This window comes from Larus michahellis, chromosome 9 (assembly GCF_964199755.1).
Source record: "Larus michahellis chromosome 9, bLarMic1.1, whole genome shotgun sequence".
Taxonomy (NCBI): domain Eukaryota; kingdom Metazoa; phylum Chordata; class Aves; order Charadriiformes; family Laridae; genus Larus; species Larus michahellis.
In genome coordinates this window covers 1,303,984-1,330,177 of record NC_133904.1, presented here as the reverse complement: position 1 = coordinate 1,330,177, position 26,194 = coordinate 1,303,984, and the positions used below count along the sequence as shown (strand labels likewise).

Here is a 26,194-nt window from a genome sequence, read left to right as displayed (position 1 = left end):
CTGCTCAGACAAAGGGCATCCAAAAAAACACTTGGAAAAACCCACGTCGCCGGGAGCAGCAGAGCCCAGCGCCCCACGGCGCAGCTCCGCTCGGGGGGGGGTGGGGGGGGTGTTCTGCGCTCCCTTCAAGCGGCAGAGCCCAGGAGACGTTGGCATTCCCAGGAAAGCCACCAGCATTCCCTGGAAAACCCCTCAACAAGCCGGGATCGGGCTGGGAGCAAAAATGGCAGCGCAAAACCCCCTCCAGAGCGGTGGCGAGAGCCCGGCCCCGCACGGCCCTGCGGCACAGCCCCGGCCCCGCGCAGATGCCCTTCAATTAGTTTCTCGGAGCAGCAGGAGAAATTACCATCATTTCATGTCTCGGAGCAGAGCCTGCCACCCCTGCTAAGCAGAAATGTTCCTAAGCTCCTCTGCCTGCCTTTCTTTCCCCGCTGAAAGGGAGAACTAAAGCAGTTCATGTTTCTCCTCGGTACCCAATAAGCGGCTTTGGATAACACCGGGGTCTTTCTTCTCAGGCAGTCATGCTGAAAAACCTCGCAGCTACCAGAGAATCATGTCAAGCATTTAGAGGCATCGATCCATTCAGCCCGCCGCTGGCCCGCCGCCAAGAAACTAAATATTTTTTATTGCGCAGGCAAGGCTAGGAAAATATGAATGACTAACTCTGATTATCGTGCGCATTAAACCTCCGTGGGGAATACCCCGTATTTTATTTTATAGATCGGGAACCTTCCCATCTCTGACGGCCCCCTCCCTGCCAAAGGAGCGGGTTAATGATGCCCAATTCCCCTCTCCCCCCTTAAATAGCATTTTTCTTCCCATCCGCCCCCAGCTCTCAAAAGGCCCATTTGTGGGCTTGGGGATGGCAGGAAATCGCTGCAAAGCCGCGGCTCAGCCGGGCTTTGTCCTGCCAGCTTTTCCCCGAGACGGCGGCATTGTGCGCCCCAGGGGCGGGGGGCACGGGCTGAGCACCCCCCCCGCCACGGGGAGGGCAGCCCCCAACACGGCTCCTACCAGCCTCTGCCCACCGAAAAAATGCATTCGCCGCCCTCTCCAACCACGCCGAGGGGCTGCGCCCAGGCAAAACGAGCAGCAAACCGCTGCCATTGCCATCGAGATGTCAGGGACGCAAATAAAAAGCAGCCGCGCTGGAGGTGACGGTTGCCCTCCACCACGGTTATTTAGCTGGTTAGTTAACTGCTTGACCTTCCAAGTCCTACTTAACACGGCGTAATAGCCAAAACCCATCCCGACAGATTAGATGACCCAAGATAATAGAAGAGTGATCAGGAATAAAATAGCTTTCCTAATCGCCAAAGGATTTTTAGCCGCGCAGACTTGACTGCGCTCATTCACAGGGCTTAGTCAATTGAAACTGAATCGCGAAGCTCCGCGGCAATCAAAAAAAGATTTAAACCAAATCTCATAACCGGCCCGGAGGAAGGAGGCGGCTCCGCTCGCCCCTGGCACAGCCCAGCAGCTCTTCCAGCCAGGGTGGGGGTGGGTTTGGGGTTTTTTTTAATGCGTGCCTTTTTTTTTTTTTAATTTTATTAAATAGGACCTGGGCAAAAGGCATCCCAACAGCGAAAACAAAAGCCACACAGCCACCAGAAACTGAGAAAAAAAAAAAAAAAAAAGAGGTAACGGGACTTACTGCACTTGAGTCGCGCTCTTTTAGAAGAAGCCGGTGTCAGAGGTGAGGTCACAGCCAAAATAAAGAGAAGACAGATAAATAAAGCAAGTTAGAATAAGTGTTGAAACAGGAAAATGAACCTAGAAGCTCCTCCTTGCACGGTCTCCTGCCTTAACTCAAAACCTATCTGGGCTCTCTTTGGCTTCGCTTTAAAATTCCCGTCCCCCACCCATCCAGCTCCCGCTGCCTCCTGCCTCTTTCTTTTTGTCGACGTGATTTATTTGGCAAAACACACAGAGGAAAGGGGAAATGTCCTGAAACACAAAGGGAATGGCATCAGCCCAAGGCGCTCGTACCCAAAGTCACAAACCCGGGAGAAGGGCCCGGCCGCCCATCTCCGCAGCCACATCAGCGGGATGCGGTTTCGGCATTAATCTGCAGACAAACAGCCCTGTTTTCCCCTGGGATCTCCTGGTAATTTGAATCCACGCAGAAAAATGAGTGTAACTGAATAATAGCTACCAATAGTTTTTCTTCACGGGGAGGAAAAACACCCCAAAAGCAGCAGCAGCCGGGCCCCGCAGCCCCGGTGAGGCTGCTGGATAACCGCCCCGCAAAGGGCACGTTACGGGGAAGATCCCAGATCTTCCCGTGTTAATGGGCTGGAGGATTTGCGAGGAAGATCTTCAACGCTGGTGGTTTGCAACCAAACCCAGGCATCATTTTTTCCCTTCTAAAAAACTGACTTATTGCTATTAATAACAGAAAACAGCAAGTTTGTCAGCGAATATTGAGGGTTTCCAGACCGTTTAAAGTCTCTGAGAGTGATGGAGAGGAGGAGGAGGAGTAGGAGGAAGGCTGCTGCACCGTTAAGGCACGGCTGACTGGGGATGCAGGATCTGCAGCAAGGCTCCACGGCAGCCTGCGAGGACTCAAACCTGCGCGCGAGCAAATCACCCTGACAGAGGTCAACCAGCCGGAGCCACTTCTTGGGACAATTTGCATTCCCTGCCCTAAAGGAGCAAAGCAAGGAGCGGTCCGGAGGCAGCTTCCTCCTCCCCCGCCGCCTCCCGGAGACCCCACCATCCCCGAGCATCCTCACCTCAGCCAGCGAGAGAGCAGGGAAAGCTTTAGGATCGCCTCGAAGCTGCTGCTGGGAATAGCCCGCAACAGCGGCAGCACCTCCCGTGGCTGCCCGGGCTGATTTAAGGAGCTCGAGCATCATTTAGGGAAAGCTGCACCCCTAAAAGAGCACAAGCCCATCCCCTGCAGCCCGTTCCCCCGCAGGACGAGGCGGTGGGAGCAGAGCCATGCCCGGCCCAGGGCATTTCTAGCACCAGGGGATGCAGCGACGAGCAGCCCCCGGGGACCACGTCCTCCCGCCCCCTCGCTCTCACCTCTGTGGTCCAGGTCGTGGTGGTTTTTCTCGTCCTTGACGGCGAGGTGTGCCTGGCTCCCCAGGGCGCCGAGAGCCAGCAGCCCCGAGCTGCTGCCGGTGACCGGCGGGATGCCCGGCGGCTGGAGACCCGAGGGATGCGGCGGCAGCTGGACCGGGGGCCCGTGGGCGGCGTGGGAGAGGTGCTGGGCCTGGAGCTGCTGCTGCTGCAATGAAACCACCAGTGAGGCGGGGAGGGGGCAGCGGGACCGGGGGCAGGGGGGCATCGAGGCATCGAGCAGTGCCAGGAAAGGGGATGCCCGGCATCACGGAGACGCCCCGGGGAGCTGGCCCGCTCGGCTGCCTGCAAGGAGAAGCCCCGTTAGCAGGAGGGACGGAGGGTGCCCGTGCGCGGCCCCGGGGACAACCCCCGCCGCAGCCACCCACGACACGGCCGGGCGGCACGAGCACCCGCACGGCACACGCAGCCCCGGCCAGGCTGCAGGAGTCACCCTCAATTCAAGGTAATTCGCTTCAAAGCCGCAGACTTGGCTGGTTTTGCTTTTCAGTAGATAATAAGCCAAAAAAAAAAAAAGAAAGAAAATAAAAAGAAAAAATAAAGAAATAGTACCCAGGACACAGCAAGCGGCTCTGGCTGGAGTGCCAGTGCTAAACCAGATCAGAGAAAGAAAACTCAAGCAGCCACGATCCTCCCAGGCCACCTGAGACAGGAAAAGTTTCGCTTATTTGTTCAGGACCAACTTTAAGGCGCCTGATGGTGGGAAGAAATCTGCCCACAGGGTGCCTGTGCCCCATCCTGCTCCCGTCCCCCTCCCAGGGCGGCTGGATGTCCCCTGCACTGGATGGGGACGGCCGAGCCGCGGGGGCAGCCTCTCCCCCGGCTGCAGGGCCGGGCATCGGAGGAAGGAAAAAACCAAAACCAAACGCATCCCTTGCGTTTCTATTTCAGATACAAACTTGAAAACAAGCTGAAATCCGAGTCGCTGGCTATCGGTCAACAGTCTGCCCTCGGTGGTGTCACTTCCAAGAACCCCAGGCTTCCACGAGCCCCACTCCTGCAGCTTCTCCACCCCAAGGACACCAGCCGTCCAGCCGGGCGGCTCTCGGAGCTGGCACCATGTTTCTGACCCTCCTTGCCTGCGCCCACGGCCACCCCGAGCAGCACCCAATTAGCCACCGGTGAAAGGTGCATTTGGGCAACTGACTTCCAGTGTGAATCACGGGCTGGGGGGGACACCCGAGCTGCAGCAGAGCCCCCCCACGCCTCCCCTGGGTCCCCGGGACCGGCTCGGGTCAGGTTTTCTCCTTCCCTGGTGCCACCAGAGCGGGCAGCTCTGTCGCAGGGAGGATCCCACAGCACGGCGAGCGAACGCACCCCCAGCCCGCTCCCCTGCGCGGAGGGAGAGCAGGAGAGGACCCTTCCTGCAAGGGGCAGCAGGGCTCAGCCCCAGCCCCACAACAGCCGGGGAGTGAGAGGGGGCTGCCAGCACGGCTCAGCTCAAAGCTCGGCAGGAATACCCCAAAAATACCTCCCGGGTACAGGGACCCTACATTTCCAACATTTCCATCAAGGAAATTTCCAGCACATCTTCCCCAGCGCTGCAAGGGGACGCACCCCGGTGCCCCCCAACAGTGGCCAGGGGGGGTGACCCCAGCACAGCCTGAGGGGGCAGCACCAGTCACTGCGACACAACCCACAAAACGCACCGGGAAAGCGCCGAGAGCGGGTTTGACCCGAGGCGTGCACTCCCAGCTCGGCCCCGCCGTGCACAGAAGGTGCACTGAAGTCTTCCTCCTGCCCTGGAGCAAGGCTGGTGCCACCCAGGCTGCAGCCCCCGCCACGTCCTGGCAGCCCCCCGTGTGCCCCCAGCGCAGCAAGCGGTTCTGCTGCACACACAGACCCCTGGCAAGGCCGAGGGCACCCTGCGAACGCCCCCCCCAGCCCGGCTGCAGGAGCCGGGGTGCAGCTTCTCGGAAAAACCCCCGCACCGAGGCCACGTCTCCAGGGGAAGCAGAGCTTCCACCCACCTCCCGGCCAACGGACCTATTTTAGGGGGTAGCAGAAGGAGGGGGTGACTTGCTGTCACACGCCGACGAGCACCACGGGACCGAGCAGCCTGTCGCAGGGAAAAGCGGGCGGGGGGGTGGGTGACCCACACCTGCCAGGCGCCTGTTTCTAAGCCTGGTGTGAGGGCAGAGGGAAATCCCCGCGCAGCAACGCGGGCCGGGGGTCACATCCCAAAGGCGGCGGCGGCAGTTCCAGGCAGGGGAGACGCATTATCTTAAAACGCAGCTTCTTCTGGGCAGCGCAGAGGTCCCAGCTGGGGCAGAAGCCAAATCGAGAAGGCAATTAGGCCTCCGCGGCGCTGTTATAGGAAAAGCATAAATCACCGTGCCCTCAAAAGCCGGAGCTTTTGGCTTCTGCTGGGCTGCTCCATCCCCAGGGCAGAGGAGGGGAAGCATCCTCAGGACCCCCACCTGAGGGGAGGTCCTCAAAGGAGGACCTCCGTGCAAGGAGAGCTCGCTGGCGGGGCGAGGGGAGCACCACGGCCCACGGGGGGGTTCCCCAGCCCCAGGGGCTCTGCCGGATGGTGCCAGCGCCGTGCCGGTGTGTCCCTTGACAGCACGGAGCGCAGTCCCTGCCTCCTCATCACGCACACACACGCCGAGATCAATCCCTCCGACACCAAAGTGAGAGGAACAGAGCCTGGGCTCTTGCTGAAATCAATGAGGCTCTTCACAGCCCCAGTCTCACATGATTTCCACCCATTTAAGGGAGAGGCAGGGCTGGCTGCTGTATCAGAGCACCACCCTGGAGAACGGCCCCTGATGGTTTTTTTCCCGCAGGGCACGATCCCCTCCTGCAAGATTTCCAGTGGCGCCCATCCCACAGGGCTGGGATGCGCAGAGATCCGATGCTTTATCCTCAGCAATCTCCAACTTCCACGGTGGGCATCCCATAACGCTCCTCCCGGGAACTCCCCACCCTGGGGTGACGACCCCCCGCGGCAGCAGGAGCCCCAGGGAAGGGGGGACAGGGTCTCGTGGGCACTCTAGGTCCAGGCGGCATCACTCCAGCCCGGCGACAGGGGTCACAGCCTTGGCACGGCCCCAGGAGACAACGGAGCTCCCACCACAAGCAACTGCAGCAGCACCCAGCTGGGGCAGAGCGGGGAAGGCAGGAAGAATCGCCACCCCAAGCCTGGCCCTCCACCGAAGCAGAAAACCACCGGTTTCTTCCCTTTTTTTTTTAAGCTGCCAGCAAATACATCCATCCAAGGGCTCGCTGAGCTGAGGAGGACCGGCCCCATGGGCTCGGAGCCCCCCTGCAGCAGCCCCGCTCCAGCGCAGGGGGGTGGAAACAAACGTCAAGACAACATCCCACTTTAACGATGGTTTTTCTCCCCTCTGGCAGGCAGGAACCGGTGAGCAGAATCCATTTGGAAAGCCTTCCTTGCCGGGAAGCTCTGGCTCGAAGCCTCGTCCCTCCATCCGTCATCGGGGCCGAGCCGCCCGCAGCTCCGCCGGGCAGCGGAGATCACATCTCGGGGCTGCAGACCCCCATCCCGGCTCCGCTGGAAGGAGCCGTGCCTTGGCTACGTCGCCCCCGTGGCAAGGAGACGATGATGAGCCGAGGAGCCCAGTGCACATCCCCGCCGGTACCGAGGGTGCCCACATGGATGCTGGAGAATCCCCAGGCTCCGCTCGCAGCTCCCCGCAGATGCCTCTTGCCATCCTTCCTGGCTCCATCGCTCGGCTGTCCGTGCCCATTAGCCCAGGGAGGGGTCGATGCACGTCCCTCCTGCGCAGCGCTCCGGAATCACGGCCTGGAGACTCCACGGAGGGGGATAAAACCCGCCTGGAACTCCACGGCGCAGAGGGATGCAGCGGAGCTCAGCAATGCTGCACGCTTGGCGTCTTCTCTGCTGGAAAACCCACCTTCCCTCCCCTGCCCCTTGTTCCCTTCCCTGAAAAAGGTTGGTTTTTTTTAAAAAAAAAAAAAAACAAAAAAAAAAACCCAAAACCACACACATCACGTGGAGGCTTGTGGCAAACAACCTTGGGGAGGGCAGGCTGCAGAGCTCTCCAGCCACCTTCGCCACCCGAAAAACACCCCTGCAGCCGGCTGCCCCGCACCTCAGCTGGCGGCAGGGACAAGACGGGGTGCTCCCCTCCGAGCGGGATGGGGGTCCTGCCCCACAAAGCCGTGCACACAGCGCGGTCGGTGCGTGCCAGGGTTTGGGGCAGCTTTCCAGGGCCAGGGACCTCCCCCGCACCTCCCCAGCTCGGGGGCCCGAGCTCAGACCCGCTCAGGAGGCTGCACTGGGGCAGGACCCCGAACCGGGCCGGTTTCCCTGGAAAGCCCAGGACACGATTCCCCACAGCAAGAGGGTGCAGGCAAAGGTGCCGCAAAGCCATCCGCGGGTGACAGCGGGGACATCAGCATCGCCCAGCCCCCAGGCCCGGACCAGGCGAGAGGAGCTGCTCGGGGATACGAAGACGCGGAGATGTTTTCCTTCCGCAGTCCCTCGGCATGTGCCAGACAAATATGGTTAAGATATGAAGGAGGTTACAATTTACGAGAAAGGCTGGCAAGGAATATCTCGTATGTAGAGTGTTTTTAATTGGATTATGTACATCATGCTTCATGCCTTTGTTAACCGATTTAATGGTTCACCACTTAAGTTCACCACTTGCGTTAAATTTAGTAAAGTAGTCTAATCATTTCCAGAGCTATAACCAAATCAAGGGCTCAATTTCACAGAAGCCTGAAGCAGAGGAACTGTGAGACAATGGCCTAGATGCATAAAATTAACAGTTCTTGACCTCAAAAGGGGCAAAAAAGAAGGTTTTAATGATTTGGTGTGGTTTTTTTAGCGAGTCAATTTCGTTTGCGGCACCTGCACCAAGACGCTGGTGGAGTTTATAACTAGAGTCGCCTTCTCTCACTCCAAGGCATGGCAGGGGACAGCAGAGCCACCTGCCCCCCCCCTACTTGGTGGCCCGTCCCCGCGGGACACAGGGGGTGCGGGTCCCCGTACGCCCCAGCGCACTGCCCTCTTCCCCGCGAGAACAAACGAACTCAAGCCATCTGCCCCACATGAGCAACCCTACAACAACAAACCCCTCCGCGCGCAGGAAGGGGAGAAATTCTGTTTGCTGGGGAAAAAAAAAAAACAACAAAACAAAACAAAAACCAAACCAACCCAACAAACCCAAACCCCTCTCGGTTTCACACCTCGGGGGGCACCGGGGCCGGTGCAGCAGCCACTGAGCAGCAGGAACCCGCGACCCAAAGCGGCTCCGCGTCTGCCCGAAGCACACCTCGGGGACGGGCTCTGCTCTCCTCTGCTGCCGTCAGCGCGCAGGGCATCGCTCCCCGCCCCGCGCCCTCCCGGGAGGAAGGATGGAGGATGATGATGCTCTCCCCGCTGCCGTCCCAGCCCAGCGCTCCCCCCCGGCTGCCCATAACTCCTGCCTCCTTAAAGTTCGTCAGGCAAAGCGATTAAATGCCTGGCTGCTTAATGACAGGACAGACACTCTCTCTGATCCGAGGAAGCAATTACCTTGAAAATGGGGGTCACAGGCCCCGCTCATTTACCTTAATTGAATTCCAATATCTGCCTCTAGCTGCCTGGGCTCCTGGCTGCGACTTAAAGCAGCTCATCAAAGCCAAGCACCTCCCTCGCCTGCCGCCTCTGCCAGGGATGCTCCCATCACCTCCCGGCCTGCCGGGAAGGTGCGAGGGGCGGCAGGAGGCCAGGCAGCAGCTCCCCCAGCACGGACCCAGGGAGACACGCTCCCGCGTCCCAGTCGCTTCCCAAGTGTCCCCATCACACCCGACCCACCAGGAGGGATCCGGCTGCGGCCGAGACTTTCCTCGGCCCCAAGGGCTGCAGGAGCCCAGGGCGCATTTCTACGCTTAGCGCTACCCAGAAAACCGGAGGAATGTACGGAAAAGCAAGTTAAACGCAGAGAATCCCAAAGATCCTTGTAGCTTAAGAAAGAAGTGCAAATAGTTACTCCAAAAGAAAAAAAAAAAAAACAACAAAAAAACAACAAACCCAAACAACTGAAAATCAGTGGTTTTTTTGCAAAACAGACACCCAAACCCAGAGGAGCTCTGGAGCCACCTCCCCAGGACGCTGCGTGGGGACACCGATGTCCCAGGGTTAAGGGAGCTCCAACAGGGAGCAGGTTTGCTGCAGGGCTGAGACTGTTACATCAATTAAAGAGACAATAAAAATCGTTAGTCTTATAAACCGCCTGAGATCTGCCAGAGAGAGCCCGGTAAGACGGGAGCGGGTAAGTCAATGCATGGAACAACAACTCTGTCAAGTTTACAGCACATTTCACATCAACAGCACACGCAGAGACATGCCTGGGCTCAGGGGGCTCCGGGAGGGCTGCCGGGCACCCGGCCCCGCTCCACTCCCCAAACGCTCCCCGGACAACATCAAATTTGGCTGGCGGAGGCTCTCGGTGCTGCATTAACACCCGGGAAGGGGGACTGGGGCTGCCCAAGCAGTGGCTGCCACCCCCCATCTCACTCGATGCCAGATTGGGGGAGTTTTGGCGGTTTGGGGGGGCCGCGGGACAGCCAGGGTGCTGCGAGACGCCCTTCTTTAACCCCGCCTGAGCGCAGGATTGCCTCTGGTTATGGTAAATGATAGGAATAAAAGGGGTATACACACGGTGAGAGGCAGATTGGGAAGTCCACGTACCCCGATGATAGCATTCAACTCCGTCATTGTCACTTGCTTGGCACGCTCAACAGCCTGTGCCACTTGCTGTTGGTGCTGCGGGGACAGAGGTGCACCGCCAGGTCAGAGCCGGGCACGGGGGCACCGAGCTGAGGCATGAACACCCCCCCCCCCCTCCCCGGTGACGGTCACCCCTTTTTTTGGCCTCTATTTTGCTCACGAGAGCAGCAGCGCAGGCTCCCGTCCCTGTGCCCGGGGTGCAGGGGGAGCCGGAGCAGCCCCTCGCCACCTTTTTTGCTCCACAAGCTCGGCACAGACCGTCCTCCCCAGGGTCCAGCTCTCCTCCACCCCAAGGGTTTTGCAAACACACACATGGGATCTGAGCCCCATTGCTCACGGGGCACCCCAGAGCAGCCCCACACCCCCAAAATCTGGGTTTGGTTGGAGCAGGTCCATGCCCCCTCGTGGGACACCCCGAGGGGCACAGCGCTGCCTTCCCAGGGAACCCCCCCTGCCCCGCAGCAGAAGCGGCGTCCATCATCTGGGGTGTGAAAGAGTCCTTACCTCTTGTGACAGAAAAGGCATGATCTGAGCTAAAATCGTATTCAGCCTTTTAGCAATTTCTGTCTGGAAAAAAAAAAAAAAAGGGAAGAAGAAAAAAAACCAACAGTTAGTACCCAGCAACCTCCTGCCTGCACGAGGCTTCCCAGCAGCAGCGCCGTGCATCCCCTTCCTGGTCTGCCCATCCCCGTCCTCTCCTGTGCATCCCCTCCTGGTCCCCCCCCAGGCCCCGTGCATCCCCTTCCCCATCCCTCTGTCCCCGTGCATCCCCCTCCCGGTCCCCTCCCGTGGCCGTGCAAGAGGAAGCGGGGATTCCCAAAAGAGGCAACGAAAGCACCTTCGTGCACACTCTGTGCTCGCCAGCGCAGGGACACGGTCCCACTCCCCGTGCCCCCGGGACGCTCTGGTCCCCTTCCCATCACGGGACCGAGTATCACGAACCAGCTTCACGCCAGCCTGGGCTTCCCTGGCCTCAAGAAAACGTGGCCAGGCACCAGCACGGCTCCCCACCCTTGGAGCAGCCCCTGCCCTCCAAAGAGGCCGGGTCATGTAAAATCAATCTGTGCTTCCAGCCGGGATGACACACAAAGGACAGCCCCTCGCCATCGCTTCCCGCTCCCAGCGCTTATTTGCGGGCGTCGAGTTTCTTCAGGAGAAACCTCGGCAAACACACACCGCCCCGCGCAGCGAGTGTTTAGTCAACAGCGAGGGCTGCCGGGTGCTTGCTCTGATCTCAGCACCGCCGAGGTCTTTCCCCACTCCAAGCCGGAGCCGTTCGGGCTCCTTTCGCCATCCTCGCCTCACGCCCCGCAAATCTAACCCGTAACCATTTACGCCCGTCGGCTCCACCACATTATTTAGGAGTTTAACAACAAACTTGCGCTGTCAAACTGTGGTTTCTACAACACCTCCATTAACCAGGAATGGCGTTTTCCTCAAGTGACAACCCCAGCACGTGTGTGGGGTGAGCCGGGAGGTGCCATCCTGCCCCACACCGCACACCCCAGGGATGCTCGCGCTCGGCATGCAGAGCTGCCCGGATCCTCGCCGCCCGGCTCCCAAGAGTTAACGCTGGCTACTCCGCCGGCCCCGGCAGCTGTTAAAACAGCTTTTGGTCCAACTCAAACACCGCCCGAGCAGCCGCGAGGATTCAGCGCCGCAACAATGGCCGGAGCCGAGCCCTGGCGCGGAATCAAACGCCCAGAAATTCCTTCCGACAGCCCCAAGCAGCTCGTTATCAATAACACAAGTGATTAACCGGGTCTCGCTCCAGCCTTCCTATTGGCAAGGTGCCTCCTCCCCGCGATGGCCAGCAGCCTCCCCCCCCGCCCCGGCTCAGGGAGCACCCCCCATGTGCTCCCCAAATCACCGCCCCACAAGGCTTCACCCTCCCGGGTCCCCGCTGCGTCCCCGGGATGCACCCTGCAGCAGCTTGGATTTTTAATCCCAGACCCAGCGGGGTGCCAACCCAGAGAGGGGCTCTCAGAACTGCAAGAAAAGAAATAATCCAAATATCATAGTTTGGAGGAAAAAAAAAATCCAAACCCAACAGACACACGACTCTTGCCTTGAGGAGCTGGGCAGTGGCTGGCGTCACTACGAGACTAACCTAACAAGCACGACCACCAGGACGGCCGTAAGCAAGGCGATGCCAGGAGAGCCCCCCTCTCCCCCCGCCTTGCCTCACCCCCCACACACAGAGGGAACCACCCTGCGGAGACCCCCCCGGCCGTGGCAGCTCGGGGACCTGCTGCGAGGGCTCCCCACGACCCGCTGGCCGCTCCCGCAGCGCCTTCCCGCGGGCATCGCCGCTCCCGGCTTCAAAGCGACGGGGATATTTCTGGCCCTCGTCTTTTCCGAAAGCGCCCCGGTGATCGCGTTACACCTGATGCTTTTATTAGCCCTTCCAGAGGTCAGGGCAACACGCCGGGGCCGGGCAGAGGCAGCTGGAAGCGAATGCGGTTTGGATCTAAACACCTTGGCTACAGCCAGGCCAGCGCTGGAGCTGCCGGGGTGGCCACGGACCCAAAAGCGAGGATGCAGGGGTCATCGCGCGGCCGGTGACCACCGTGCTCCCTGCCCAGGGGAAAGGGCTCTGGCCAGCGGGAGGTTTTTTTTAAACACCCAACGTGCACGTGCCATCGCCCGGCGCCCACAAAAATCGGGCTGCAAGTTAAAGCTGCAGAACTGGGGTGCCGCGCGGGGAGGAGCGCGGGCTGGCGCCCGGCGTGCCACCGGCCACCCCGGCAAAGCTCTGCCACTTCAAAGTGGCAGCAGTGCCACCGATAACCAGCCCGGTGCTCGCATCGCGCCCTGCTCAGCGATAGGTAAACCTCTTTAAAGGCCTTTTTGGCACCGACGCATCGATTAGATTATATATAAACTGCAGCTCCATTAAATATTTATTCCTTCAGATGAAGTCTATTGGATTCCGGGCGCAACAAGCACTCGGCGCATTGCTCCTCCAGCACGGCTGCTTCTCCTGCAAAAGCTCGCTCTTGCCAGCCCCCAACAAGTTCTAGAACAAATTTAATCCTTATTTGAGGTGAAAACAGCGGTGCCAGCAGGAGCGGTCCCTCCGGCTGCCTCTCGCAAAGGGCGTTAAGGCGTAAAAGGAAGAAACGCAACATCCAAACAGGGCGCCTCCGCGGATGAGGGAGGGAAGGTGCTGGGTTTTCCCCGGGCACCATCGGGCACTAACACGGTCCAGACACCCAAGACGCACGACGACCCATCGCCTCCACCTTTAAATCCAATCCTGCCCAAACTTCCAACAAAGATTTGAAGAAAAACGTCGTGCTCTGCAAAGAGAGAGACTTCCCACGTGGGACTCGGCGAGCAAGAAGATATTGGATGTCCAAAATGTTATGTTTACAACCGTGAGGTTTCCTGTTAACACGAGATTCAATGATCTTTAAATATTTGTTCACTTTAACTTTTCCCATTCCCCAGCTTATTAAACTCTAGTTGTCCCCATTAAAAGTTTAATCGGGAGCGAAAGGGGATCCTCTGGCGCGCCGGGAACAGGGGAGGGTTTCATGCCCGACACCTTCCCCATAACAGAGCCCATTCATCACCTCGCCCCAGAGCGGTGGAGCCCCCGACCCCCCCCCAGGCTGCTCCTGCCAAGAAAAACCTCCATTTCCCCCCTCTCCGCTGTGGGTTGCCATGGCAATCCCAGCCTCCGCATCCCCTCCCATCGCCCTGCATCGCCGCTGGACCACGGCGTACACCACCGGGATGCAAAGGAGCAGTTGGTAAGAGACCGGGGGCTGCATAGGGCACCCGGGGAAAGGCGCGCAGCCCAGCACCGGCACCCATGGGACGCTCCCCCCCGGGGGCAGCGGGATGCCGACAGCAGCTCCATGCCACTCGTTAAAAAAGGGCAAGGAGTCAGGAGAACCTGAAATCCCGGCTAATCCCCCCCCACCCCCAGCCTTGCCCCCCACTCCTGCTGGGAATCTGACCTGCTGCTAGACATGAAACACTCCGCGTGCTGTTTCGCGAGCAGGGAGGGATCGGAGAAAACATTTGCGCCGGTTATAAATCAAGAGCCAGACAGCTTGGCCACAGGCTGCGAGTCCTGTCACCCGCTCTTAAAATGGCCAGAGCTCTCCCAGCACCCAAAGCACTTCGGGGCACGGAGCCGCTGCTGGAGCCCCGTCAAGAGCCTGGCAGGGGCTCCGGCTGCAGCGGCACGGTGAGAAATAGCTGCAGGGCTGGCTGCCCCCGGCAGCCCCGGCTCTCCGGCCTCTCGTCTTTACACCTGGACCTGGCAGAGGGAAGTTTAAAAATAACGCTGCCGGCTGCCAGTGACGGAACACGCAGAGCGGACTTGAAAGGAGCAACCTTAAAAATGGCCCGAATCGCAGCAAAGCCCCAGCCCTGAGCCCGCACCCCGGTGTGCTGCGCCGTCCTGACGCCCTGCAGACATTGCGCTGGGCAACGGAGATGCTCTCTCTGCCGAAATACATCGGCCCTGGCCACAGCCGAGCAGCAAAGGGGAGCCACAGGGCTGGCCCAGCCCCATCGCTGCCCTGGGGGTCGCCGCCCGGGCTCATCCCACCACCCTGGGGCAGGACCCCGGGGCACAGGACATCAGACCCAAACCCCCTCGTGGGCTCCCAGAGCTCGGGAGCGCTCAGGAGCCCTCGGGGCCAGCGCTCAGCCACGCTCTGGGCATGGAGGAGCTTGCAGAAACCAACCCTGCAGCCACTGCTCCGCGGGGAGCACCCCAGCCCTCCCAAACGCCCCGCACAAAGCACCCGCACCCCGAGCGGGACGCATCCTCCGTCAGCCTACGCAGTTTTGAAGCGAGTCCCACCAGCGCACCGGACCAGGCCGTCTGAGACGTGGCCTCAGAACAGATTTTGGGCCACACGAGACCAAACTCCAACCTGCCCTAGCTGATTGATTTAAATGGCGGGCCGAAGGCTGGAGACAAGGGGCTGAACGCCGAGCATCGCTCATTCAGCCCTTCCTCCTCTTGAAAAAACACACCAAAACATCACAAAGACTTTGCACCCCAAGCCTAAACCCCCGGAGCAATGGGGCTGGCAGGGCTGCGGAAAGTCCACGGGATGCAGGAATGGGGCATCAGCATCATCCCACGCTCCGCACGAGACTCCTGGGGAGAAGCACCCACCGGCGAGCCCCCAGCTTTCTCCTTGGCTCCAAAACCACAGCTCCCTCCACAAACACCCCAGCGACGTTTCCCAGATAGGTCTGGACCACCACAACCCTCCTTCAGCCACCCCGGGTCTCCCCCCGTGCTGCACAGCCCCCCCCCAAAGCTCAGCCCTGGAAGAGGGTGGCAGGGCGGTGGGAGAAAGGCGAGGAGTAAATCACACCACCGGTGAAGCACCAGAAGCATCTGTTGAAACCAGGATATTGTCTCTTTAAGCACATGAAAATAAGGCCCTTGAGCAGTGTGGTTCTCACTCCGGCGCACAATTACGGGTACTTTCAGCTGTCTACCACTATTTCAAGTGCTCTCTCCAACCAGGCTGTCAATGGCATGTTGAAAGCTATTTGTGGCTGCTATCGTTATTAGCAAAGTGGAGAGCTTCACTGATGAGAATTAAATTCAGGGAGGAGGGGGTGTGGAGGGGCGGGCCACAACCCCTCATTACGGAATTACCGCCGGCCCCGGGGCTGCGGGGGGACGGAGCTCACCCGGGACCCCCCAAAACCCAGCCGGGACCCCCAGCGCCTCCCGCAAAGCCAAGGGGAAGGAGAGGTTAAGCTGGTTGACAGCCATTCCCTTCCACCTTAGGAGACCTGAGAGTATCACGCTAACAAATTACTTGGCTTCTGAAGTATTTAGCAAATTATTACCTGGCACTCCTTGCTAACAAGCATGACAGAAAGTATATTGTGTTCTTAGAATATTCTAGAGAGAAGAAAAAAAAAGAAAAAAGAGAAAAGCCTGCCTCTCTTCCCCTGGAAGCGTCAGGAGGGTTTAGGTTTGTTCCAAGCATTAAGTGTTTAAGCACAAAAACAAGAAGTGCTTATGTGGAGAGTTCTCAGCCATAAAAAAAAAAAAAATCAGCACAAAGGTTCTCCCCTCCGAGGTGTCCCGTTTCCCCACGCAAAATTAGTTTTTCTTTTGGAATCGTTATTCCCTCCCATTGCATTCGGCGATTATCTACAGAGATCTGAACAAAAACAATGCAAGAACAACAGGGGAACGAAAGTTGCTTTTGTAAAAATCAATTACCCTTAAAAAAAAAAAAAAAGAGAGAGAGTTTCGCTCAGGTTTGAAAAGAAAACTCCCGACCGACCTCAGGTTTAAGAAAGCCAAAGCCGGGATAAGAGCTTCCTTCATTCGGCAGGAAGACTGATGTAAGGAGCAATTTGCTGCGTTATATGCAACAAAGTGGGTAGTCACTTCCTAAATATTTCCTTGCATATGGAGTTGTTTATGAAACTACATTTTTTTTTTCCTTTTCTTTTCTCTTAACGAGAAACAAAACGAGAAGAAGGGGGGGGGGGGACCAAACCCCACCGCACAGCAGCCACATATGCACACACTTAATATTCAGCGTAGAAGAGATAATCTGTTATATAAGCCCACAGACAGACAATCCCCTTTTGCTTAAAGATGAAGTATCCATCAATGTTTGTCTCAAGCAGATGTAATCACAAGCAGTCAAGTCTGGAGGGCAGGACACTGCATGAATAATTCAAGCACTTCAGTCTACTTGATTGTGTGCAGATAAACACAAGTCAACCGCTAAACAGGTCAGCTGATAAACTTGTTTGTTCAGGACTAGCCACCCTCAACCAGATGCAGGCAGGACCGCGCTGCAATTAGCGGCGGGACGATGCCTTTCGGGGGGATGCTGCAGCCCAAAAGAAGGGGTGAAGCCACCCACCGGGCCCGGCTCTCCCAGCCCTCCGGCTCCCGCTCGCCCCATTTTCGCCTGGGAGCAGCTCGGGCCGCTTTGTTTCCCTCCAGCGCCGCGCACATCGCTGTCAATTAAAGAAGAAGACAAGCTTCACCTCCCCAAACTTCCCCCCTCGTCAGCCCAGCACCAGGCACGCAGCATATGTCAGCGGGAACAAGGCGAGGAGGTGACGCTCGGAGCGGGCTGGAATCGTCCAGCAAAGATTTATCCGCTCCCGGCGAGGCACCCCGACCACGCAGGGGCTCCCTCGGGCGGCGCGGGAGCTGCCACCCCGCAAAAGCCGGGTCGGGGAGGGCAGCGGCGGCTCGTCCTGCCCCCAAGTCCCACATGGAAAAGCGCCCCAGGGCATTTTGAGGCTCCTCAAGTTACCCCTTCCCAAACCACCCCGGGACACTTCGCCTCGCCAAGCGCCGCGGGGAAGACACGCTCCGTGGTCACACCGCGGGATGGAGTGGACGACGGAACGCTCCATCCGAAGCCAGAGCCTGCGCCGGGGTCTCAGCCCCAGCCCCCAGGCTCATCCCGGGGCGCAGACCCTCCCCCATAACCCTCTTCCATCAGTTTTTCCTCGCAAGCACGCACTGGTGGAAAACACACCGCACATCTCGGGGAAATAACCAAAAATGCTTCCAAAGCTTCGATGGAGAGGAAAAGCTCAATATCTTGCCATATTATTTCAGCATCTCCCAGCGCTTGCACAGAGCGAAGCTGTTCCATCACCGAGCGACCATCCCCTCTCCCCAACGCCTGCGTTACTCCGGTCCCTCGAGCTTTTCTGAAGAGGCCGCAGGGTCCGTGTCCCTCCGGACGCACACGCAAAACGGGGACGGGGTCCTCGCAGGAGGCCACCGCCGGCCTAAGCGGAAATCCCGCATTCAGGAGCATTCCCGGCTGCACCACGGCAGAACCGTGCCCGAGCTCTCCCCAGGCCGCACACCGGCCCCGTGTGCCCCCGCTCACCCTGGGCATGGGGGGACCCCGGCTCTGGCGCAGCCCCCCCAGGGCTCCCCACAAACAGCGCCGCTGGGCCAGGACGCCTTCGCCCAGGCAGGAGCGGTGTAAGTCGGGATTATCTGCATGGAAGAAGATATTTTTAAAAAACTGAAGACTAAGCAGTAATTATTTTTGTTACCCGGCGAGTACGTAGCAGAAAGCTAAAGGGAAGCGTGTGCGAAGAAGAAGAGAGGCAGATTCACAGACAGGCTGCTTTGAATTTCATCAGTCGGCTAACGACACTTTCTTACTCAGGGCTGCGATGCTGCTATTAAGCAAAACCACTCTGGAGCTGAATGGGGCTGATTTGCGAATTGCAAAGTTGATGTCAACTTCTATCTGCCTTAAGTTCTTAATTAGAACTACTTCTAAAACCAGTAAGCAGCAGCAGCACAAATAATCAGGTCTAATCTCAATAATAACTTTATTCCTTTAAGTTTTACCATCATGTGCCCAGCCTTTAGGCTCTTTAACTATAATCTTATCAAGGTAGCACACCACATTCTGCTATGGCCTTCTATATTTTTCCTTCGGGCAAGTTACATATTAGAGGAGACTGGAGAAAAAAAAAAAAAGAAACCCGGTACCAAACATTGCTTCATTTTCCAGATGCAAAGACAAATCCGTGACATTGAGCAACACACCAGAAGATATCGGTATCCCTGAAGATAATTCCCTTCTAAGTCTCACGCTACAGCACGGCGAGTATCAGGGCTATGACCTTAGAAACAGTCGCGTTGTACCAACAACAAAACCAGAGGAAAACGCAGGAGATAACAGTATTTTCCGAGTGCTGGGAACGCGCTATTCCAGGTACCGACCTCCCAGCGTGGAAGGCAAGGCTATTTTCACCTCTTCTCATAAACACTCTTTTCCAAACCTACGTTTCTCCCAAATATAGGCAAAAAACCCCACCCCACTGGCCCGCCATCAACCTGCATTTCCCAAGAGAACTGCCAGGCCACCAGATCCCACCTGGAATCACATCCCAGACTTCAGCACTTACTCCCCATTTAGTGCAATCAGGGCCTATTTTATCTCAGGTTGAGAAAAGGGCAACAGGAGAGATCAATCAATCACAATTTCCCCCCTTTTTAAATTACTCACCTGTTTGTGCATTTCAATATTCAAACCGTACGACATCTCATAGTACTGGGGAATAAAAAAAAAAAAAAAGGAAAAATAGAGCCAAGAAGAATTTGAATTAATTTAACATAAGGCATTTGCATAAGATCATTACCAGAAAGCATCCCGGTCAAAACTGCGCTTAAAGCATTCGTAGCCAAGGAAATTATACCTTATAATAAGCAGATGTTTATGGGGTTTAACTGGCATGCATTTAACAAGAGGACACTCCTTTTTACTCCTGTTTTCTCCTCCTAAGCTACTTAGAAAAACAAAGAGGCGCAGAGCTGTGTGACAGGCGTCTGCACAGCCCTGGCAGAACAGGTACAGCCCGGAGTCTGGCCAAAAACCCAGTTTCTCACTGGGGGTGTGTGTGTGGATTTATTCCCTTCCCCCCCCACCCCGGCCGGGAAAGGGGGTGCTGGGTCCTGCTAAACCCACCAGACCCAGGCACGGTCCCACCGCGGGGCCCCGCGATGCTAATTTCGGGGGGGGAAAAAAAAAAAAAAAAAAAAAGAAGGGTTTCTGCGGCAACAAAAGAGCCCGTTTTCCCCCGGGGGATGGCGGGGGGGGGGGGGGGGGGTGTGGAGGGAAGATGCCCCGGGGTGGCCTCACCCCGCTCCGGGGCAGCGAGGGGGGCAACCCCCAGGGGCATCCCCCGGGGCTGCTGCTCCTGCCCCTCCCTCCCTCCCTCCCTCCCCCCCCCCCCGGCAGAAAGGGGTTAACAGGAAACTTGGTTATTTCCCTTCCAGCCTTCCCGGTCGGTGCTGCGCCCTGGCACCGGGCGGGCGGCCCCCTCCCCGGGCACGGCGGCGGGGTCCCCGGGCTGGCCGGGGGGGTGTGTCCCGCCCTGTGTGACCCCCCCCCCCCCCCCCCCCCCCGCCTCCCCTTCCCCAGCGCACCGCTGGGTCTCCCAGCTAATGACATTTACAGCCTGATCCGAAATCTGATTAAAGTCTCTTACCATAACGTAATGGCGCTGCATTTCGGTCTTCTCGTTCGCCAGCTTATCATACTCCACTTTCAGGCTGGGGAGGGGGGGGGAGCAGAGGGGTGAGACCCCGCGGGCAGGGGGAGGCAGGGCAGGGGAGGGCAGGGGAGGGGGCGGCGCGGCCCCCCCGGGCTCACCTGTGGTACTGGGCTTGCAGGAACTGGAACTCGTCCTTGATCCGGTCGCAGGATTCGGCCACGGTAAATTTGAAGCCCGGCTGGCCCGGCTGGTGCGGAGCCTGCGGGGGGCAGAGGGGGCTCAGCACCGCGGGGTTGGGGGGGGGGGAGGGGAGGGGGGGAGCGGGACTCACCGGGTGCCGGCCCTGGGGGTACATGGCCGGGCTGGGGCGCGGTCACTGGAGCCGTGCCTCGCTACGGCGATCGCGACGTGCGCTGCTGCCCGGAGCGCTCCCGGAGAGGCCGAGAACTGGAACAAAGAGAGGAGAGGAAAGTCCGTGCGGGGGGCGGAGGAGAGAAAGGGGGGGGGGGGTGGCGGGGGAGGAAGGGGGGTACCCGGCCGGCCCGGCTCTCTCCGTGCCCCCCCCCCCCCCATCCCACCAGCCCCAGCGCAAAGCTCCGCACCGGCGGGGAGGCGCTGCGCACCCGCGGAGCCCGGCCCAGCCCCGGCCGAGCCGCCCGCAACCGCCGGGACCAGGTGCCGATCCGCCCCCCCCCCCCCCGCCCCGCACCGGGGCCGCTCCGCGGTGCTCCGCTTCCTCACCCGGCCCCCCTCCCCGCTCCTTCCGGCACGGAAAAAAAAAAAAAAAAAAGAAAAATCACCCCTGGAAAAAAATTAAAAAAAAAAAAAAACCAAAAAAACAAACAACAAGAAGAAGCAGCAGCACCGCCCGACCGCCAGCCCGGCGGCGCGGGGGGAGGCGGACCCCCGTATTCCTCTGCGCGGAGAAGGGGGAAGCAAAGCCAGGAACTAACGCCGGAGCACGACGGCCATGGAGGAGAGGAGGAGGGGGGAGAAGGCCGTACACATCCGACTGCCCGGGCGCCGCGGACATGCGAAGTGCGAGCGGTGCCTCCGCCGCGGCTCCCCCGCCCCGGGGGGGGGCGGCCGTTCAGCTCCGTCCAGCCGGCATCGCCGTAACTCCTCCACGAGCCATGCTGCTGCCGCCGCTCCGGGAGGGCCGGGGGGGGTGAGGCAGGCGGCCCTGCGGAACCCGGTGCCGCCGGTGGGACCCGCGGAGGGGGGGGTTTCTGGGTGGTGGGAAGGCCCCGGAGCACGCGGTCCGGTCCGGTCCGCGCCGCCGCCGCCGGAGCGCTGGGGCCGAAAGCGGGGCGGGCGGGGAGGGGGAACAAAACCCGGGCGGCCCCTCCGCCGCCGGCCAATGGGGAGGCGGCGACCCCACGTGGGGGCGGGCGCCGGCGTGCGCTGATTGGCCGCCGGCGGCGCCGACGTCACAATGCCAGCTTGTGTCTGAAGCGACGGAGCCGAGCGCGGCGGCGGGGCTGCCCCCAAGCCACGCCCCACAGTGCAAAGCCCCGCCCACTGCCCCGCAAGCCCCGCCCGACACCGCCGCCGCCCGGGCCGCGCCGCGACCGCCCGGTTCCCCCCGGCGGCGGCAGCGCTCGGCCCCGCCGCTCCCCGGTGCGGGCCAACACCCCGCCAGGCCCCCAAGCCGAACAGCTTTGTCACGTTAACGTTGTCAGTCCGCCCTCCTCCCCCCATCCCCGCTGCCTTTGATGTTACGGGTGCGGCGGAGGCCGCAGCCCGGCCCGGCGCGGAGGGGGGGGGGGTACCGGGGAGGGGTGGGGGGTACCGGGGAAGGGGGGAGCCGCGACCCAACGGGTGGGCCCGGCCGAACGCTTCGCGGTGGCACAAAATGGCTGCCCTCCCTGACGTCACGCGGGAGCCTCCCCGGCCCCCACGTGGGCCCGCAAACCCCGCCTCCCCCCCCCCTTTCCTCGCTCCGGCCAATAGCAAACAGCCGCCGGCCGCCGTCCTGCCACCCCATTGGCCGAGGCGCGCCGGGCGGCCGCGCGCGGGGAGGGCGCTGTCAATCAAAGCCACGCGGGGCCGGCGCGGTGACAAGCGGCGGTGCCGCCCGCCATGGCGGCTTAATTAGCTCGGAACGGCTTTTCCTCCCAGCTCAAACAATCTGTCACCGCCGCGCGGCGGGGGCGGCCGCGCACGGAGCCGTACGCAGGGGCTAAATATCAATTTGATTTTTCGCATATCAAAGGGGTATTTTCGCTCGTCCCTCCCCTCGCCGTGAAACGCGCCCGTTGGATTAATAAAAAAAACAAAAAAACAAAAACAAAAAAACCCAAAACAACCCCACAACGTCCCCAAAAAGCCACCCCCCGCGTCGCCGGGGGGGGTCCCCATCCCGTGGCGGGGGGGCGTTGTGTTTCCCCCCACCCCCCCCCCTCACCCCGCCGCTAATTGGGTACGTCCCGGCCGCTGACGTGCCGAGCGGTGTCAGGGCCCGGCGCTGCCCATTGGACGCCGCGCCCGGCCACGCCCCGCCCCCACGTGGGGACCGGCCGGGCCGGCGGCGACACGCGAAACCCGGCGCGGAACCGGCCGCCGGAGCCGGAGCCACCGCGCTCCCCACCGCCGCCTCCCCGCCCTCCCGGCCCCCTCCTCCGTCTCCCCCCTCTCCTGATAGTGCTTTAACGTCGCCTCCCTTTTGCTTTGTTTTTCCTCTGTGGAGGCATCGGCAGCGCCACGCAAAGCCCCCAGGGTTTGCCACAGGGGTGCCGTCGGGGTGCCTTCAGGGGCTACATTGGGGTGCACATTGGGGGGCCGTCGAGGTGCCACTGGGGTGCCATTGGGGTGCCAGCAGGGTGCATATCGGGGTGCATATCGGGGTGCCATCACGGTGCCGTTGGCAGGTACGCCGGGGTGCACGTTGGGGTGCCATCAGGGTGCCATCGGGGTGCACACTGGGGTGCATATCGGGGTGCCACCACGGTGCCATTGGCAGGTACACTGGGGTGCGCACTGTGGTGCTGTCAGGATGCCACCACGGTGCCATTAGGCTGCACAACGGGGTGCCATCGGGGTGCCTTCAGGGTGCCATTGGGGTGCCACTGGGATGTACACTGGGGTGCACACTGTGGTGCCGTCAGGATGCCATCACGGAGCCATTGGGGTGCACAGCGGGGTGCCATTAGAGTGCCATTGGGGTGCACAGTGGGGTACACACTGGGGTGCAAAGCGTCCCTGGGAGGGCGTCCCCAGGAGCCCCGGTGTTGCCATGTCAGACAAGCGGCCTGGGAGTGCGCCGGTGCAAGCCAGCGCGGGAGAAGCCCACGGTGCTTCGAGCCGCACCGGGGGGGCTCCTGGGACCGCCGGTGCCCGCGGAAACAGCAAAAAACTAATGGCAACTGGTAACCCTGGAAATATCAGTGGTGAAACCGGTACTTATTTCTCCGGTGAAGTGCTCGCTCTGGCAGTTCGTTCTGCCAAGTACATCCAGGGCGACATCCATTTAGCGGAGGAACGTGACGGGTGCTCCCGGTGTCACACGCTCGCCTCGGTCCCGGGAGGACGGCAAAGCAAAGGCGGCAGCGCCCGAAAAATCCTGCCCTCCGCCAGGCCCTCAGGGACGGGACACGCCGCCCTTCCTCACCACCCTGCTCCTCCTCGCCGCCCGGCATGGCCGCGGGCTGCCGGAGCCGCCCGGGGGACGGGGCGCTCTGTGATAATTCTCCAAACCGCTGCACTTTGGCCCTCAGCCCTCGCTCTCGGGTCCGCAGCTATTTCTTAATTTTTCATGGCTGGGGAAGGTTAATTGATCTTCCCCCTGGCAGGTTGGGGCTAACCCCGCGGCTGCGGGTGCGGGTTGGGTGCCGCTGGGTGCTGAGCCCCCGCGTTCCCCATCCGTCCTCGCTCTGCGCCGAGCTGAGCCGGGAAAGAAAAGCGCAAAAACCGGGGTGATCCCGGCGGCGGGGCTGAGCCAGAGCCTCTGCCCCAGGGGCTTTCTGGGGCCTAATTCGGTGGACACGGGGACGTGGGGACAGGAACGGAAAGCAGCGGGTTTGCGCTGAAAATTCATTTCATTGCTCAAAATAGAACACATTAGATGAGCCGCTTCCCTCCCCCAGTGGTACTTATGGACAAATTCTGATTTTTATTTAATGGTTTCCCCGAAAAGGTTGTAATTTTCTTCACATTCCCATCTAGCCGTAGCTCCAGTGCTGTTGTGGTGAACTTAAACGACCGAGAATGCCTCTCGTTAATTGATATTCCTCACGCTAGGACTGTACTGAAATAGCAGATGTTTTATTTTAGCTTATTAAAACTCACCTGGTTGGAAGGAAAGAAAAAAAAAAAAGAACTATTAGGGGTGAAAGGAAACGTTCTAGTTCATATTGATTTAAAATCTACTTAAATTGATATTTGCACATCCCAATTATAAACGGTGATCTTTTCCCATAAGTTATTTTTCTTTTTCTGAGTTTTTTTTTTTCCTTAATGGTATTAGAAAAAGCCTCAGTGGGAGAAGCCACCGTCTCCTCTCCCAGCCAGCTGCCGCCAGATGCCTTTGTCACCGGGGGCTGGGGACGTCGCATCCCTCCTCCCTGGGCGACGCGGGGCAGGAGGGAGGCACCTCCTCTTCCCCCAGCGTGGGGCGGCCAGCACCACCAGGTGAGGGTGAGGATGAGGACGAGGACGAGGGCTCTGGGGATGCTCAGCCCCGTGCACGTGGCCCGAGTGCCTGCAAAGGGCAGTTCCCCACGGGGACGCGGCAGTGGGGCACCACAGGGTGAGGAGCCGGGGTCCTTTGGGGCGATGAGGTGACGTCCCCCTCGGGAGGTCACTTGTCCCAAGAGCGGTTTTGGCCATGACGTGCCCCACGCGGCGGTGCCGGGGTGCCCAGCAGGCTTGCAGCCGGGTCACCCTGCGAGGTCTCACGGCCGGGGGAGAGGGGAGAGATGTCCTCACCCGCCCTGTCTGGGGAGAAACCGCGGGCTCGGCTTCTGGGCACAGGGTGTTGTGACACCGTCCCCTCCCCACCGCGATGCCGCCCTTCGGGGAAACCCTCCGAGCTGCCCTTCCTCTTCCCAAATGGCCTCTGCGGGGGAAGCGCTGCTGCGCCCCATCCTCCCACGGCCACCGGTCCCACAGGGCCACCCCTGGCCGGCCCCAGTGGCCCCAGCGCTCGCAGCCCCCCTTGGCGGGTGTACACAGGCCCCCCACAGCCCCATTCCCGGGGCTGGGCCGTCCTGGGGGCCCTGGTAACGGCTGGAGGAAACAGGGGAGAAAGAAACCCGCGGGATGAGGTTTATTGCAGTTGGCTGGGTCCAAACGCCTGCACAGCCACGGGCACCCTGCGCACCCCCGGCTCCCTGCAGGGAAACGGGGCCAAAACACCCATGATAGGAAACATATTTTTTCCCCCATCCATCCTTTTTTTCTCCCCTTCATATGCTGGGTGTTCTGGGAAGGGGCTGCGACGGCTTTTTAGCACGGCTTCCTCAGGCCCCCCCGGGTTTGCTGTTGGGGGGCGGAGTGGGCGGCGAGGGAAAGAGGGGAAACCTGGGCACGCACACGCACGTGCACACACACACCCGTGCACACACACACCCGTGCACACACACACGCACACATGTGCACACATACCCGTGCACACAGACACACATACCCGGGCACACACACACACACCCGTGCACACAGACACACACACCCGTGCACACACACACACACCCGCACACACACCCGCACACACACCCACACACGTGCACGCAGACCCCGGCGGTCACCGAGCCACCCCTGTCCCCCCTTCGCTCCCTGCCACCGCCAGCCACGCTGGCCCGCCGCGGAGCTCCCTGCCTGACAGCAGCCGCCCCGAGAGGTGGCTTTATCGCTGACAAGCCGGTCCCGGCCCCAGTCAATAGTGTGTGTTTACATTTCAGGTGACACTATCTGCCCTCCGCGCAGGGCAGGACCCTGCCTGCCAAATTTCCTTTAGCTTTCAAGTTTATCTAAACAAGGATTTCAGAGCCGGGAAGGCAGTGAAACGCATACTAATGACCGAGCACGGAGAGCCAGGAGAGCTATCAGCCAGTTTATTTTGCTTTGTGGGGAAGCTCGGGTTTATCTGCTCTTGGCAGTAAGGTTTTACGGCCCCCCTGGCAAGAGAGGGTTCAATCCTGCAGCCGCTTCTCCCACCAGCATCCCCCGGGGGCTGGGGACAGCAAACGCCTCTCCTAGTTTTGGGTGCTCCCACGAGGGATGCTCTGAGCACCCAACGCCAGCCTGAGCCAACGCCTGCACAACAGAGCGGGCTCTGCCTTCCAGCTTTTCCAGTTTCTCTTTTTTTTCCCCTCTTCAGAGCAAATCTGGAGGCTCCGGGTGGAAAAAAGCACCCGCGCAAACCTGTGAAATGGCGGAGACGCGGGTCCCTCCTGCAGGAAGGGG

At 60.0% G+C, this 26,194-nt stretch overlaps 1 protein-coding gene across 16 annotated transcripts in view; it reads right to left on the bottom strand.

Annotated features, from left to right (window-relative positions):
- Positions 1-21,216, bottom strand: part of TLE3 (TLE family member 3, transcriptional corepressor) — a 30,550-nt gene extending 9,334 nt beyond the window's left edge. For 3 of the 16 annotated variants that reach the window (XM_074600153.1, XM_074600170.1, XM_074600159.1), the window contains exons 1-9: positions 20,797-21,216; positions 20,124-20,239; positions 19,951-20,051; positions 19,787-19,850; positions 18,805-18,849; positions 10,298-10,360; positions 9,725-9,829; positions 3,031-3,235; positions 1,655-1,671 (exon numbers count right to left, since the gene is read on the bottom strand). In XM_074600153.1, the coding sequence (XP_074456254.1) occupies positions 1,655-1,671; positions 3,031-3,235; positions 9,725-9,829; positions 10,298-10,360; positions 18,805-18,849; positions 19,787-19,850; positions 19,951-20,051; positions 20,124-20,147 (624 nt within the window). In that variant the 5' untranslated portion in view covers positions 20,148-20,239; positions 20,797-21,216. Of the gene's footprint in view, positions 1-1,654; positions 1,672-3,030; positions 3,236-9,724; positions 9,830-10,297; positions 10,685-18,804; positions 18,850-19,786; positions 19,851-19,950; positions 20,052-20,123; positions 20,240-20,745 lie in introns of those variants that run through there. The other 13 variants (XM_074600161.1, XM_074600164.1, XM_074600162.1 and 10 more) reach the window with 11 other exon arrangements.
- Between the last annotated feature and the right edge of the window lie 4,978 nt (positions 21,217-26,194).